General features: G+C 34.9%; 2 protein-coding genes and 1 long non-coding RNA gene across 11 annotated transcripts in view; 1 reads left to right on the forward strand and 2 right to left on the reverse strand.

Annotated features, from left to right (window-relative positions):
* Positions 1–10,053, reverse strand: part of LOC126706801 (uncharacterized) — a 56,413-nt gene extending 46,360 nt beyond the window's left edge. Inside the window, exons 1-6 of one of the 9 annotated variants that reach the window (XM_050406350.1) lie at positions 9,818–10,046; positions 7,732–7,896; positions 7,565–7,623; positions 7,104–7,153; positions 5,707–5,855; positions 5,431–5,615 (exon numbers count right to left, since the gene is read on the reverse strand). In XM_050406350.1, coding sequence (XP_050262307.1) covers positions 5,431–5,615; positions 5,707–5,855; positions 7,104–7,153; positions 7,565–7,623; positions 7,732–7,751 — 463 coding nt within the window. In that variant the 5' untranslated portion in view covers positions 7,752–7,896; positions 9,818–10,046. Of the gene's footprint in view, positions 1–5,143; positions 5,616–5,706; positions 5,856–7,103; positions 7,154–7,564; positions 7,624–7,731; positions 7,897–9,817 lie in introns of those variants that run through there. The other 8 variants (XM_050406352.1, XM_050406357.1, XM_050406349.1 and 5 more) reach the window with 8 other exon arrangements.
* Positions 1,354–2,735, reverse strand: LOC126706803 (uncharacterized). Its single transcript, XR_007648712.1, has 2 exons — positions 2,370–2,735; positions 1,354–2,007 (listed from the first exon to the last, which is right to left on the reverse strand). It is a non-coding gene; the product is annotated as an uncharacterized LOC126706803 (long non-coding RNA).
* Positions 1,869–4,506, forward strand: LOC126706800 (ADP-ribosylation factor 1-like). The gene is made up of 5 exons (XM_050406348.1): positions 1,869–2,016; positions 2,295–2,365; positions 3,043–3,162; positions 3,452–3,570; positions 4,147–4,506. Exons 1-5 carry the CDS (start codon positions 1,869–1,871, stop codon positions 4,208–4,210), a joined length of 522 nt encoding a protein of 173 aa, XP_050262305.1. The 3' UTR covers positions 4,211–4,506.
* Positions 10,054–16,783: the final 6,730 nt, after the last annotated feature.

Genomic DNA, 16,783 nt, shown 5'->3' on the forward strand with positions numbered 1-16,783 from the left:
GATTTATTGATGGCATTAAGTTAAAACCCTTCAAAACCTAGAAAATAATGTAACAAATTAACCAAATATTTACCCCAATCATTGGTTCAAATCCCCCTCCCCCACTTGTTGTAACCAAAAAACATTGACATTAAGATTTGAGAATGTGCCAGATATGGAAACTTCAATATATGTAAAGGCTTTTCTCTGTGGTGTTACTTTCACTTATTCTTTAGTGCTACACTGGAGCTTTTCCTTATCCTAATGCTATTTGTAAAAAATATTCTCAAAAAATAATGCAGTTGTGATTTTTTTTTTCTAAATATAATACTGTTGACGTTATAAAAGCCTAGTTTGCATTTATTATTTTCTTAAGGTTTGAGTGACAACCACAAATATACTTTGTTAGGTTTGAAAGGAGGGATGCATTTTTCCTTGGCCATAGGTTTGAAGGGTGTTGAGTCTGTTGACACTTGAAAGTTGACATATAGTTTGCATTTAGGAAATGGAAGTGAAAGTGCATCAGCCATTAGTGTCTTGGAGTGGGATGGAAATGGAATTGTGGTTGTGGGTTATGGCACAAAAGGGTTTCCCCATATCACTGAAAAGCAGTTGTGGTGGATACTTTAGCATTTTAAGGCGAGAGATTGTCCCTACATTTCAACTCTGAAAGAAGCTGCAAGGAAAACACTACAAAAATAATTTATCGAGCTGAACTTTATGTTTTAAGAGCGACCTGTGTCTCTTTAACAGCTCTCCAAATTAATAGTTTTCTTGCTTTTCACAAGTTGATTTTTGACAATTTTTATATGTCAGTGGTACTTTAGGCAATTCTAGGTTGTAACAGTCGAGGGGGATGGACATCTCCGTCAGAAACTCCAATTAAACTACAAAGATCTTGATACTTTCATAATTATAATATTTTGAAATATTGTTACAGAATCCATATGCTTGGCCAAACATAGCCGTTTTAACCCCAAATCATTTAAATTTTGAGATGTACATGATATCAAATTGACCAAATGTGATTTATCTACTTTATCAACATCTTATTGGAAAGCATATTTCATATAAACATAATATTTAAACGTTTGCCTTAACTGAAAGCATCACAATGATACTTGAATTTAGTATATTTCAACAAAATAAAATAAAATATGGCACTATCTTAAGAAATATTTTTCCAAATAGTAGTATTATTTTAAGGATAATAAGTGCATAAGAGTTTATTTAGCTCAATGATGATACTGGGAATATTTGCTTCTACACTTTTGGACAGGCTTGCATGAAAAAAAAGCTTATGATAAGCAGTGTGAAGAAAAAGATTGTATTATTAAGAGTTAAGATTATTTAAAATAGATTGGATTCCAGGAAAGAACAATAACCTGGACCATCTGGAATCAATTAGCTCTTGTTGGGGCATCATTCTAAGTGCTTATTGAGAAGGATCTATTGTTTCAGCTTTGTTAGGCACAAAGACGTGTGTAGGCTTTATAAAATGTCCAATACACATTACACACCACTGTTTAACTACAAAGCAACCAAAAGAATTTTGGCTATCTATTACACCAACATTTTTTGTGAGGATTCCCATATGATGGCAAGTACTAATGAAGTTGAACAATACAATATAAGTATATAATTCGTGCCTCTCCTCTAAAATCAGAATTTATTCTCCTTTCCCTTTCCACCCAACAATGTCCCATTTGGTGCTTGCTTTAAATACAAGAGATATCCTTTTTCCCATGTTTCTCCTTAAGTTTGTCTCTTGCATAAGTTCTCATATTGATGAAACAATCCATTTTCTTTCTCTTCCAATATTTCTCTGTTGCTGAGGTTTTGTTTGAAAATTTTAATCCTAGTTGATCTGTTTTTTTTGGTAAAGTGGCATGGGTGCTATCATATCTAGACTAGCAAAGAGGTTTCTTACAAAATGTGAGATGAGGATTCTGATGGTGGGTCTTGATGCTTCTGGGAAGACCACCATCTTGTACAAGCTCAAACTGGGAGAGATTGTTACATCCATACCTACAATTGGTAACTACTACATTAGAAACTCTTACAATTTAAATAAGATGATTATGTTTAATGCATAATGTCACAATGGAACTACCTCCTTTTCTGTTGCTTAAGCACAAGATATTTCAAAGTTTAGGTAGAATTTATTTCTTTTTATAGTTTTTTCGTTGTATATATGTGATGGTTTTATAGATTGAGCTAGAAACTTTTTCAGCTCTTTTATCTGTGATAATTCCTTGTTGTTTGATTTACTGTTCATACATAATGATCTATTGCCTTCATTTTTAATGGAACAGGTTTTAATGTGGAGACTGTAGAGTACAAGAATATTAACTTCACTGTCTGGGATGTAGGAGGACAAGATAAGGTACCAGCTTGATATCATTCTATGGCATAACTCTTTTGTTAGTGATTTGCACATAAATTTCTGCCTCCTCTCTTCTGGCCACAAAAATGAAAAATGGATTTCTGCATAATGAGAAAGTGAAAATAACAAATATTTATCCATAATAAAATCAAGTGGTTGCAGTAACTCAACTGAGTTATGTAAGGGTTAAGTTTGATTATGAAGAAAGATGAATTAGTTAATCTAGCTCATCTTTCAACTTTCAACAAAGATCAAAGTATCCCAATCCATTAACCAAATCATGAGTGCCTTATAATTTTCCAAGGTTATTTCTCTCAAATATTTCATTCATTGATGAGACACATTTCATAGAATTAATCTCATGTACCTTCCATTGTCTCTAATACTGCTATATAATTAGTAATTGCCATTTCAATTTTGAACCATGGAAATTTTTGTTTTTTGTTTTTGTTTTTGCTTACAACAAGGATTCGAACTCTGGCTCTACCAGTTATAATATAGTGAAAGACATTTTATTTTCTTTAAAGTAGAAAAGAAAGGTTGAAGGGTACCCCATTTGTAATTAATAAAAGAATTCATCTTTATTCTTGAAAAATATTAAAATAATAACGGTTTTGTCATTATGTTCTATGAAATTTAATAATGCTGCATATGCTTTGAATTTCATTATTAAACAGATTCGACCTTTATGGAGACATTACTTTCAAAATACTCAAGGACTAATCTTTGTCGTGGACAGCAATGATAGAGAAAGAGTTGCAGAAGCCAGGAATGAGCTACATCGTATTATTGTTGAGGTTAGTGAGGACAACGTGTTAGAACTTAGGAACTTGGAATTAGATTTTACCTTCTTAACTGAGAATTTCATTGTTAAACAGATTCCAAATCAATGTTTCAGTATTGAAAATCTCCATTATGATTATATCTTGAATTTCTTTTAGTGCAATTAAACCTATGCTTAGAGAATTCTTCATCCCAATATAGAAAGAAAAAAAAAAATCTGTGCTTATAGAAGTATTGCATTGATGAGTAACTATAATCATATAAATAAATATTCACTTTTTATCATTTTTTTTTTGTGCGCAGTTTGAATTAGGCAATGCCGTCCTTCTTGTCTTTGCCAATAAGCAGGACCTTCCAAATTCTATGAGTGCTTCTGAGGTTGCTGATAAACTTGGCCTATACTCACTCAATCAGCGTCCCTGGTAAGCATTTGCTTTCCCTATACCCCATCAAAAAGAAAAAGAATGTCTTATCAGTCATGTTCTTCCCGTTTATTTGTTTGGCTGATTTATCAGTCATGTTTTCATTCAATGATCTGTACTATTTTATTTGTTTCTTCCCTTTAGCTCTCCTTTCTATAGTGTGCATTTTCACTCTACCAGGCAAACCCTTTAGTTGAAAGAAATACAAACAGAAGAAGAAACCACTCTTAATATAGTTTTCTCTTGAAAAAAAATATCTAAATATAAATTAAGTTATGTTTTTTTATCACTTTTTTGCATAACTGCTAACATGGTCTATTGTGATTTATGCATATGATCTAAATTAAAAGTCTTATTATCTCAAATCAGTGTGCTTTTGGTTTAGCCTTCTAAGCTTGTTTGCTTATGTACAACTTTTTAAAATCCCACTTTCCCTATGTATAAAGGTACTTTTTATCCATGTTCAAGATATAAGCAAATCAACTAATAAGACAATCCAAACACACAAATGAGATTGCGCAAAATACATGTAGCCTGAATCGTGGTATTGGTTGATTGACTTAATTCATTGTGCAGGTACGTCCAGAGTGCTTCTACCACCTCTGGCCAAGGACTATATGAAGGTATTGACTGGTTATAGAACAACATTTCTAACAAAACTACATGATATGATCTCTTCCCAATGCCTCTTACAACAACTAAGATGTGGAAAATTATACCAATTAAGTTTGACCTGGGTTTAATCACTAGAACCAAATGTGATAAGTACTAAAAAGAGGAGTTTTTGTGAAAACCCAACCTAATTGGAGCATTAGTGGAGAACTCTCCTAAGCAGGCCGGCAAACATGTATTTCAAATTTAAATTGTGATATCTCAAGCAGCAGTTGGTACTTGGTAGTGAAACAACTCTTATCTGCAAATATTATATGATAAATTATAACCACTGGTTGGATCATTATCGAATTGAGAATGTTCAGTACAATCTTTTTTTTCGCCTGATCGAGATAGTTGCTGTAATCAGTTGGGAATTGATCTATCTTAAGAGTATTTATTAAGATCAGCTGCATGCAGATTATTCCAATGTTAATGTTATGAATGAACTGCTAGTATTGGTGTACAAGAAGATAACATCCATTGCAAAACATTTTCCGGCTTAGGAGGCGTTTAGCTTTAGTTGGTTGTTTCACACTTGAAAAGCAGATGGTTGCGCTCATAAAAATAACATGCGCATGCAGATTCCTTTTCTTGAGAGGACTGACAAAATATCACAAGTATATCATTGATTATTAATCCAAATACCAATATATAGAATAACAGATGGGAAGAGAACTGAACTTAAAGACATGTATAAAATGAACCTTTCTTCACCTAGAAGGTTACATGGTAAAAGAACTAGATATGTGTGCTGAAATAACCGTAATTCTGCACTCCAAGCAAGTCAGCTTCATTTATAGCTTGTAGGACTCAAATATAGATTGGGTTAAGTGAATATACAGCTTTATACTTCATCCTTCCAAAAAAATGAATAATCACGGAAATCTATAATTGAAAGAAAATCGTTTTTGAGACCAAGTTCTAGAAAATAGAAAAGAAACAAATCCACATAGACTTGTTAACAAGGTGAACATATTTCGAATTCAAAATGTAAGCATAGGAATGTTTCAGGATCAGATACGCACAAATATGGATTATAGAAGCAGATTGATAAAGCTAATTATCTAAGGGGAAAAAAATTACATTGATCAGACTATATTTCTTATTCAAAATGTAAGTATTGGAATGATTCAGGATCGGATCTGAACAAATATGGCTTATAGAAGTAGATTGACAAAACTTTATTTCACATAACCATAGATTGAGGTCCATCTGAAGCCTTAGATTTCTTAGCTTTTTTCTTCCTCCCTCCATTTTTATTCTTCTTTTTCTTTGGTTTCTCATCTATAACAGGTTGTGTGCTCTGCAGGTGTTGATGAATGGCAGCCAAAGGATCCAACTGGAAAGCAGGATGATTAAGAACTGTACTCAGCTGTTTTCCTTCCTTCAAGCTGATGAAAATGAACCCGATATTACATTAAGACAGATATCACAATGAAAAAGCTTGCAACAGAAAGTAAATCATGGAATTCATATGCTCACATTAACTTTTTCATAGATTTACAATTTGGCTTCAACTCATCTGTAGGAGGAGTTGGTTGCCCCGGGGTCTTCAAATCAGGAAGGAAATCTGAGAGGGTCGAGAGATCATATACTTTCAATTTCTTCTGTCGGCTTCTAAGTTTCTTCTTCTGGCAGAACATAAATACATATTTAACATAATAAAGATTATGAATATTACTCAAAATAAGTTTTACAAGTGTTATCAAACATTTGCCACAACATATTAGTTCAAAAGTTTTAAACGAAACAAAAGAAAGGCATCACCTTAGATTCAGATATCAAATAAAGGCATACATTTTTTTTCTTCATATATTGGTAAATAGAGGTATACAATTTTAATACACAATTGTAACAAACAATCTGGTACCTGTGGAACACAATAGAGTCCTAACCATAGTAGCACCTATCTACAGAGGAACCAATGCTTTAAGGGCCTAAACAATAAAGGGGCTGTAGAGACACACCCTCATAAAGGTCAAAGCCTGACCTCAACTCATGGGGTTCAAGTAGCATCATCCAGTGGGTACCCTGCTTGAACCTACATCACTCCCTCAAACTCAAAACGTTGATCCCAATCAAACCACATTCCGTAAACCTTTGTCACTAACCCAAATTAAGTAGTGAATAAACTACTCAATTTTGTATCTTGCATCCTAGAGGTTGATTGAAGGTACTCACCTTTACATGTAAGTTGAACAATCTGGCTCTATCTATACCTGGCACCATGTGTCATTTTTCAATGCTACTCCCTTAACTTGCCATACCATTATAGAACAGAGTTGCACCACACTAGCAGCCACAAAATGTATTTGTGGATCCTGCATACCACTTGATTAAAATTTGTCTACATCCTTGCGGTTTTGGAAAAGGTTGCATTTTGCTAAATATTGTATAATTTATTTTACAAGTACCAAAAATTTATGCCAATTCATTTTCTAAATCACTTAAAAAAGTATGGAAACTCCGACACTCTTTTAACTTTTATGTACAAAATTCCCTTTTGGAGGTAATGTCTCGACTCTAAAAGATTGACCCAAAATCAATGCTATATTTTATTGCAAGTGCAAGATTTACTTAAATTAAATCTATCTTGAAATAGATAGGCAAACAACATGTGTAATGGAGCTGAAATTCAGTCCATCAAAAGGAAGACAAACTTTACAATTTGGCAATGCAAGTCCTGACTGGAACTTTCTTGCTAGTGACAAAAACAAAACAAAAAATTATATAAATCTTAACAACATACTAACCAATGCAATAACCAAACTGCCAATAAGCAAGTAAACACAGTTCAAACTACCCAACAACAGCACCAAAAATTAACTCTGGCAAATGTATAACAATAAACAACGCGAATGTTAATTTATGAATCTCACCTTGCCAATAGCCTTCTGGGCACTCAGGGCAGCAACAGTATCTTTAACCTCTGCATATTATTAAAGCACAAATGAAGATCTATAATGATGATTTCTTTTTATCCTTTATAAAATAAAAAAGAAAACTATTTACAATCAATCCTTATGGGACCAAAAATTATCAAACTATAGAGGATAAAAAAGATTCCACATGACCAAAAGATGTAACAAATGAACACTAAACAGGAACAAACAATGTGGGAAAACATCAAATGTTCTAGAAATACTATTACTCCATGCTGGTGATGCATATCTAAAAGAGCATTAAAACCCCATAAATTTCCAAATACTGAAATGGGTATTCAGAATTTACATAAATAAATTAAATGCATCTGATTCTTTTGTAGGAGCAACTTTAAAAATTGTTATACTTGGACCAATTCATTAAAAAAAAAAAGAAAAAAAAAAAGAAAGAAACTTACTTGTATAAAACTGGCGTTTCTTCTCAAATTTAAGGTCTGCTTTAGACGTCAATTCCAGCCTGCATAATTATTCATAAGTAGAATTTTTTTTTTTTTTGGTTCTAATGATGAACCAGGCATGAATTGAATAAAAAAAAAGTTTGCCAATATGATAATGATAGTCTTACAGTGAGCGTGACTTGCCCATCACTGAAGATTTGGAGCTTCCAGAGAATCAAAAGTTGAAACCCACAGATTAGAGGTTTTGGGTTTGGCTGATGAAACTGAGTAAGTAGGAGAGGAAAGAGAGGCGGAGCAAAGAAAACAGAGGATTTGGGTTTTATAGCTACTAGCTGTAGACCCATGCGATGCGTGGGAATATATCAATAATATGTAATGAGGTGTAATATATAAAAAGTAACAAATACTTTAAGTATTGTCCATTTAATTAAAAAAAAAAAAAAAAAAAAAGAAAAGAAAAGAAAAAAATTTCTACAATATAGACACTATCTTATCCCATATCATAGATGTGAGAAAAAGCTTGATTGAATTACTCCTAACAAAAAGATAATAAACTTGGTCTCTCAAATAAACAGAAAGTTGCTCATATATGTGGACCGAACTGCCAGAATTTTTTTCATATTATAGTAATTCTACCTATATATGTCATATGCATAACGGTTTACTCGAATCATTCTTGGGAAGAGAAAACAAAGTTGTAGCAACATACAGGGGAAAAAAAAAAAAAAAAACCTTTACATTTTTGTTTCCCAGTCAGTTCATCAATAGAGTTTAAAATATTTAGTTTATTTGTTACGTTATTTTCTAGGTTTTGAAGGGTTTTAACTTAATGCCAACTTCAGCTCGTCAATAAATCTTATGACCAAAAATTTATTCACAAGTCTTGCTTAATGATAAATCTTATGTCATTCTACAATCAAAGTTAGAATTTGTTACTGTTCACTTTGGAGGGGATATGGATGGAGGAAGGGTGTACCAGTGCTAGAAGATTAGATATAGACCAACCTCAGTTTTTTATTTTATTTTATTTTTTTTATCTCCCTCTGTTTTTGCCATTTACAATTGATCATGTGGTCCTAAAGCATTTGGATTTATTTTTTGTACAATATTTCCCCAATTTTTCATCTTGAAGGCTTGAATGGCCTGTTCTTCACTTAGGGTTCAAATTTTGAGAAACTTGTCTGGGTTCTATATTCTTTCATGCTGTGGGGATGTAATTCAGTAAAATTTCATATTGAAAAATAGACAATCTACATCCAAAATGGCCAGAACGTGTTTGTTCTCCTTGAACAAATCCAAGACGAAGAAAAAAAATAATATGATACTTCTTGCTGAACTTAGTCAAGGTAGCTAGGATAGGGAAAAGTTTGTTTTCTTTATAACAGAATCCTTGACCTGCAAAATTTTAAGCAAATTTTGGAAGCCTAGATATCACTGCACCTTTTTAATCTTCACACTCTGATATATGTAATTTATAAATGGTTATATCATTTCATCATTAAACAATATCTTCAAATTTATAATCGACAGGTAGCACTTGGCCATTCTTTGGAAGTCAAAACTGTTAAGAGTATGCTCAAGCAGAAATTTATAATTGACAGAGTTTACAGCATAATTTTTACAATTAAGGCAGAAATATCACCTACAGATCAAAACGTCAATCAAGAATATACATGTACATCTCAAAGTGGGTAGGATCAAAACATCAGCATATCTCTAATTTTAACAATGATTACATGGATTAAACAAACACAGTGAGGATAAAATATATATATATATATATACACACACAAACACACTCACACTGAATCATTAAAATCACTATTATTTCCATGGACGTAATGCACTCTGCCATTAAACTCAAACCCAGAGGATGTTTAATGGGCCTTATGGTTATCTATAGGAATTGGTAACCATCACTGTGGAAAAAAAGAATCCAGAGTCTTCCAAACATAAGAGAAAAAGGAAAAGAAAGGCATGATTATGATTGTGTTTCTTTTTCTCTATTTTAAAAACCTCATTGACAAATACCCAAAACCAATTAAACCCAAATACCCAAGTAGAAAGAAAAATCAACGTAACAACCCCCACACCACACAACACCACACCACAGCATGAAAGAGGTACTAGCAAAATTGAAAAAGGATTAAAAAAAAAAACATCAATCAAAAGAAACTTAAATTAAATTATTATATATGCGGGGCAGACAGAAGAATAAAGCTCAAGAGAAACTGGGATTTAGAGATAACTGACCTGAATTATCTAGCTTCTGTCAGTCTTAATATACAGTGAGCCAGTGAGGAGAGGAAAAGACAAAGGAGGGAAGAGAAAGCCGAAATATGAAGATTTGAAACTGTCAAATCTTTGGAAGGAAGAGAGGCCGGCATTAGCAAGCTGAAGGGTTTCCGAAACCGTGAAACATATATATAGTAAACCAAAAGGTTGGGAGACAGATACACAGGGTTGGGGTTGGGGTTGGGGTTTACTGTGCAATTAAAGCAATAAAGATAGGGGTTTACGGTGGAGACAGGGTTAGGAATTATTTTCTTTTTATTAGAATTTTAAAATTTAGGAAAAGTATTTTAAAATTATAGGAAAAATTTAGAAAAATTGGTGGTAATGACATAGTTACTAATGTGACTCAACATAAATGTAGTAATATTAAATACTATACTTCAGCTTTTAAATTAAATATAGATATAGATATGGCGGGTCGGGTCACGGGTGTGTTTGGAAGAAAAAAAAATGTGAGTTGAAAGTTGAAGATTGAAAATCGGATTTTGGGCCTTATTTTTTAGGTCTAAGGATCCGTTTGGATATAACTTATTTTGCTGAAAACTAAAAATTAAAAATACTATATCAAAATAATTTTTAAATGTGTAAATAGTACCGTGAGTTCCATTTTTAATGAAAAAGTTATTGAAAAGTGAAGTTTGTAGGTCTCATGAATAATGCACGGGATCCACTTATGTTGCTGAAATGTGCACTGTACACCGAAAAAAAGTCAACAACTGCAACTAAAAAAAAAAAAAAAGGAAAAAGCAATACATGAACGCGCAAAAGGTGAATCCAAACCAGCTAACCGAGCTGAAAAAGCTAGTCCAATTTCACATGTTGGATTTGTTTATGGTGGCTTCGTTTAACGCAGCACAGATTGAGGCTTTTAATGGGCCAAACCATGAAATTATTTTGTTTTTATCTTCATTTCAAAAAAAAATATTTATGAAATTATTTTGTTGAGTTGTCATTTCGTTTGTGGGGATGAATATGATCATGTTGCCATGACTAAAATATTATTTTTGAATTTTTTTTTTAACTTTTAAAAGTGATAAGAGTATTCGCATCAAGTCATGCAACAATTTATATTATTTTAGCATAAGAATCTATCTTTTATTTATTTATTTTAAATATTCACTTTTCAAAACATTCTACATTAGATTATTTATTTTACACTATATTTAAAATAAAAAAATTTCTTGATTTTTTTAATTGTTTTTATTTTTTCACACACAACAACCACCATTTACTCTCTTTCTTTATACTCGACATATGTAAAGAAAGAATAAATTAAAAAAAAAAAAAAAAAAAAAAACTAAATGCAAAATGAATAACGTCAGTGTAAATTTATATGGTTAACATAACAACTATATATTTTTACATAATTTTAAATGGTCTGATATGAGTGAATTTTGAACTTAGTTGGCTAAAATGCGATAACTATTTACGATGTTTTTGGCAGTCTGTTTGAGTACTTTTTGTTTTAGACTAATTTTTCAAGACTTGAATGATGAAGAATATGGTTTGTCCCACTATCAACCTCATATTAGAATATGCTAAGATAATGCATAAAATAACATCTAAAGTTTTTGTAAGGACTGAAATAGGATTAGGCCCAAAATAGGATTGGGTTCTAGCCCAAGCGGTCCAAACAATAAATTTGTAAAGTGTAGATGAAAGAACTAGATCTACTTTAGAAGAAAAACGATTAAATTTGGTAATTTAAGATTGTTAGACACACGTAAGATGAGAAAATCTGTCATCGAAGTGACTCGATGGGTTTATATTATATTGTACTTGTTAAACAAATAAGATCATACAAGAGTTCGCAGTCTTCTTCTCAAATTACTTGATTTTCTCTCCTGCTTTTTTGGTACATCTTCCTATGTTATATACTACAATCTTAGTATCATCCCTACCACACATGTGTAGGTTAGATTCGAGAAATTCCTTTCTGTCCCATCCAGCACCTCTCAGAACCATCAACTAGTAGCTGTAAGGCTACTTAATCACTGTTCAGACATCACTTTCACATTAATGCGGCCAGAGAGTTGGTTGGGAGGTATTTAATGTGGAGGTAGCAGCCTTTGAAGATATTTGCTTGCCCTTTTCCTTTTTCTACCTCTTGTCCAACGTCCAACTCTTATTTGTGATGTAACTCTGAAGAAGGTCCATGATGATATGGCACTCTTACTGACCTCGGACACTAGATACCGAGATGGCTTTTCTTCTCGGACATTCGTTGGACTTATCTCTTATTATCTCTACTCTTCTCTTTATTCTGTTCCCTTTATAATTTCATCTGAATATCCTTTGGATGGTCCAATGTCCTGGGATTGGGTCATAGGCTCAATTAGTACAGCCTTAACAGTACCTCATAATTAAATGGCCCCCACAGTTTTATTTTAAAATAAATTATATACTGATATGAATTGACATGTTGAATAAGATGCAAAATACAAAGGTTAAATAGTTAAATTGGTTGTAAAACTTATCCACCCTAGCATTAGAAAGCCGACAACAGCTATCAATCTTGAACAGGGATTTATATTGGTCCAGTCCACTGTAAATTGTTGAAAACTAGTTAAAATCAATCTACCATTGGTTGAACTACTAGGATCAAGAATTGGACAGTTTTTCATTCTCAAAAAAGAATTGGACAGTTTTTACTTAAAAAAAGATTCACATGGAAATTTTGTGATATATATTCAAAAACAATACCAAAAAAGGTTAAGTATTACACTCAAAATTTTAGGAAAGTTCAATATTTTACAGAGAAATCACATGAAATTTGTATAGTTTTTCCAACAAAATTTGACTTATCCAATAAAAAGTAAGTTACATATGATGATGCCAAAAATTGTTAGTAAGTTACACGGTCCTCACGTACTCGAGACAACACCTGCAAAAACAAAGAAGACTTTACGAAGAGTACCAATGTGATACAGGTTAAATACCCTCCGAAGGTCAAGTTAGAGAACTCTTCACAACTCTAAAGTGTCAGAGTTAGGGTAAATTATGTGTATCTTGGTTTGTGAGGGTCTTAGGGTTTTTATAGTAATATGGGGTTGACATCCATTCCTTGGCTTAGAAGATCTTTCCTTGTGGGAGAGATCTTCTTTAATTCGCGTATCTTACGAGATCCTTTCCTTATAGGACTCCCTTAATTAGAGTTAAAGGTGGGGCACAAAATATTTCCTTATATACTCATGCGCGGAGGCCAAGTAAGGCCATGTCAGACTCGTCCAAGGTTCACTTTTCCTCTTCAGCTTCCTTCCGTTAACTTATTATCCCGTCTATATATTCTAGTTGTCTCATTCAGGTGTTTGTTGACCTCAAGGTGCAGCTGTCAGTTTTGAGGTTGAACCATCGACCTTATCCTATCGTTATTAGGCTATGAAGGCGCAAGTGAGGCCAACAAGTTCATTCGGACCGTCGCATTTGCTGAATATGGACAAGTTTATCAATACCATAAAATTACCCTTATCAACTGCCCTCTACTCCATAGCCTCGTTGGCTTCAGCCCACGGGTTATGGAGTTCAATTTGTAGCTCTTTTATTATTATTATTATTATTATTATTATTATTATTATTATTATTATTATTATTATTATTATTATTCGTTTATTCAAAAAAAAGAGGGCATTTATGGGTGATTCCTTGAGCAGCCTTTATTAAATGCTTGAACACGTGGCATAAGCGGGTTGGCCCTATTTCTAGACAAGGGTGTCGCTTCGTCTTCCGTGCATTTTTCACCCTATATATATCGCACTTCCTTCCTCATTTCTCCTATTTCATCATTGTTGGTCTTCAGAGAGAGAGAGCTCATCACTTCGAGAACTTCACTCTCGTCATCTTGCTAACCTCATTGCCTTTGTTGTCATTCTTTTGCTGAGGCCGTCACCTCTCAAGGAACTGTCTACTAACTTGGTAAGTCACCTTTTCTTTTATTTCATTTTTTCTTTTATCTTTGTTTTACTAGTTGATCATTTAACTCTTTTAGAGAGGTCGTCAACTTAGGTTCTTAGAATACCTCCATTGCTTATAAGTAAATAGACGTCTAGAGAAGCGACAAGTGAGCAGTCATCAGTCCGTGAGAGAGCGGGCTACGACGAGGTCTTCTAGACAAGTCATGAGCCCAAGGAGGGCCTTTCCTGGTCGTCAGAGAGGGAAACGTCAACCCATTCTCCTAATGAGAAAGTGGAAAGTTGTGATGGAGAGGAAGGTGAGGAAGAGGAGGTAGATAAGGGTGAGGATGAAGGTGATGAGGGAGGAGAGGAGGGGAGGATGACGGGGACAAGGGTGAAGTTGACGAGAGAACCCTCGAAGGTGGAAGTTCAGGAAGCCCTAGGGATGGGCATACCTGTCCATTTATCCTCCCCAAAATATGGACCGTCAATGACTTCAAGCGAACGATGACGGCTAACATTTTTAAGAATCTGAGGGATCATTACCAAATTCTTGATCATATCCCAATCCGTCTCCCTGGGAAATTTAAGAAGTGCTACTCGAGGAAGACAGCAGATGTCGGCATGTATGATGCCATGTTCGCAGCAAGACGGAGATTGCGACTGATGGCATTGCATTGTCAGTTGGCCAATTTTCTTGAATTGTCCATCAGCCAAATTGCTCCAAATGCTTGAAGGATTTTTATTAGAGTTGAGATTTTGTGGGGTCGTTTTAGTGGTGGGAACTGTCAGCTGTTGTTGGACAAGTTCTTCTGGTGCTATAGACCCTAGCACATCATCTCGTCCCAAGGGATATATCACTTTGCGGTCAAGAAGAAGGGGCTTAAGCTGGTGTCAGACATGCCTAATTCCAAGAGGAATTGGAAGGGCATATATTTTTTTGTCCAAGGGACGAATTAGGTGTGTCGTCCAGAAGAATGGGCGACGATGCCTCATGGTTTTTACAACACTTGGGGCATCATCAAGGATTCAAGTTTAGTATCGTCTGCCTCTTCCCTTTTCTTCACTTATTTGTTTCAAGTTTTTAACATCGTCTACTTTTCTCATTTTCAGCTAGCGTTCGTCCATGTATTACAGACGAGCAAAAAGCTTTCATCCGTTGGGTCATAGAGATCCCTTTGGACGAGTGGAAGTACCGGGACCTAATTACCCTCGACACTATACACGCTTATTGTGGGGGTCCGGAGCCAATGCCTGCAGCATGTAGATTAAACACTTACTCTCGTCACCACAATTTATTATCTATTTGTTTCCCTCGTCTTCTTTTTGTCGTCTCTATGTCTAACACTCGTCACTTGTCCTTTGTAGAAATGGAGGTAGCCAGACAAAGGGCATTGGTGAGGGCAGATGCGGCGCACAGGAAGAAGGAAGAAAAGAAAGGGAAAGGGAAGGAAGGGGTGTCCTTGTCAGCCCTAAAGGTTGTCGGAAAGGGGGCACCAAAAAGGAAGGCTGACGGGAAGGACGACCGCCATTCCAAGAAAGTATTAGTCACCCCTAAGGAGAAGCATCCCAAGAAGCCGTTGCCTCTTAAGCCAAGCCATAGGGCAGGCAAAGGCTTGATGACAGTTGCATTCCTTTTTCAGGCACTGGTGCTCATGAAAGCACTCCAAGACAGGTGTGTCGCTAAGGAGGGGGTTATCAGCAGTCTGGGCAAGCGCAACAAGACCCTAACCAACGAGCAGGCGCAGTACAAGGACGCTGTCCATGCCCTAAATAAGGAGGTGATGGAGTTGAAAAGAAAGTTGAAGGAGGAGGCCAGTCAGAGGTAAAAAGAGCAGGAAGCAAAGGCAATGGTGGAGGAGCTATCAGTCCTTCTTGGGCAGATGGAGACAGCTAGGGCTGACGCCGTGAAAGAATTTAAGACTTCACAGCCTTTTATTGATTCTTGCGCCATCTACTATGGTGACGGGTTTGAGGATTGTCTTAAATAGGTCAAGTCCGTCTACCCACATTTGGACTTATCCAAGGTCACCATGGACGACCCCTTGCCGTCAACTCCTACCGGCAACACTATCTTTGTGGAAACCGACGACTCCACAGAGTCGGAACCTAATCCAAAAGATGATGGTGTCGTCCTTGCTTAACCTGCTGTGAATCCTTCTGTCACCCCTTTGGTCCTGTCCACTGAGCCTCTGAATGTTAAAGGCCCCCTGCCCAGGATGTTCAAGATCTTCCTCTTAGAGGCGACGAGAACCCTCAGGACACCCGGCCCCCCTTAACTTAGCTTTTTATTTTTAATGATTATTCTATTGTATATTTAGTCTAATTTCCAAACAATGTTAAATGCCCCTTTGTTCTTTTAGGCCTCATTGTAAAGACCTTACTTTATGTATGGTATACTTTTTACATCCGTCGCTCTTTATCATGTGTTGATCTTTATGTATTGATATATGTTTGCCCATCCATTCTTTGTGCCTATATGTAAAAGGACTTAGGATGAATCTGTCTGCTTTGTTGGACTCGTCCATCTTTAGTCATGACAAAGAACTCGTCCTGTTTGAGGACCAAATAAAAAACTAGTCCTCTTGGACTTCAATAAATTGAGGCATCAGACTTAATAATCTTAACAATGAACTCGTCCACTTTTGGACTTAATAATGAACTTGTCTATTTGTGGACATGTTAGTTTTAAGGCATCCTCATGGGATGAATTCGTCCACTTGTAGACCTAATAATGAACTTGTCCACTTGTGGACTTAATAATTTTGGGGCATCCTTATAGGATGAACTCGTCCACTTGTAGACCTAATAATGAACTCGTCCACTTGTGGACTTAATAATTTTGGGGCATCCTTATAAGATGAACTCGTCCACTGTGGACTTAATCATGAACTCGTCCACTTGTAGACCTAATAATGAAATCGTCTACTTGTGGACTTAATAATTTTAGGGCATCCTTATAAGATGAACTCGTCTACTTGTGGACTTAATCATGAACTCATCCAATTGTGAACTTAATCATAAATTTTTCCAC

The sequence above is a fragment of the Quercus robur genome, chromosome 11 (genome assembly GCF_932294415.1).
Source record: "Quercus robur chromosome 11, dhQueRobu3.1, whole genome shotgun sequence".
NCBI classification, from domain to species: domain Eukaryota; kingdom Viridiplantae; phylum Streptophyta; class Magnoliopsida; order Fagales; family Fagaceae; genus Quercus; species Quercus robur.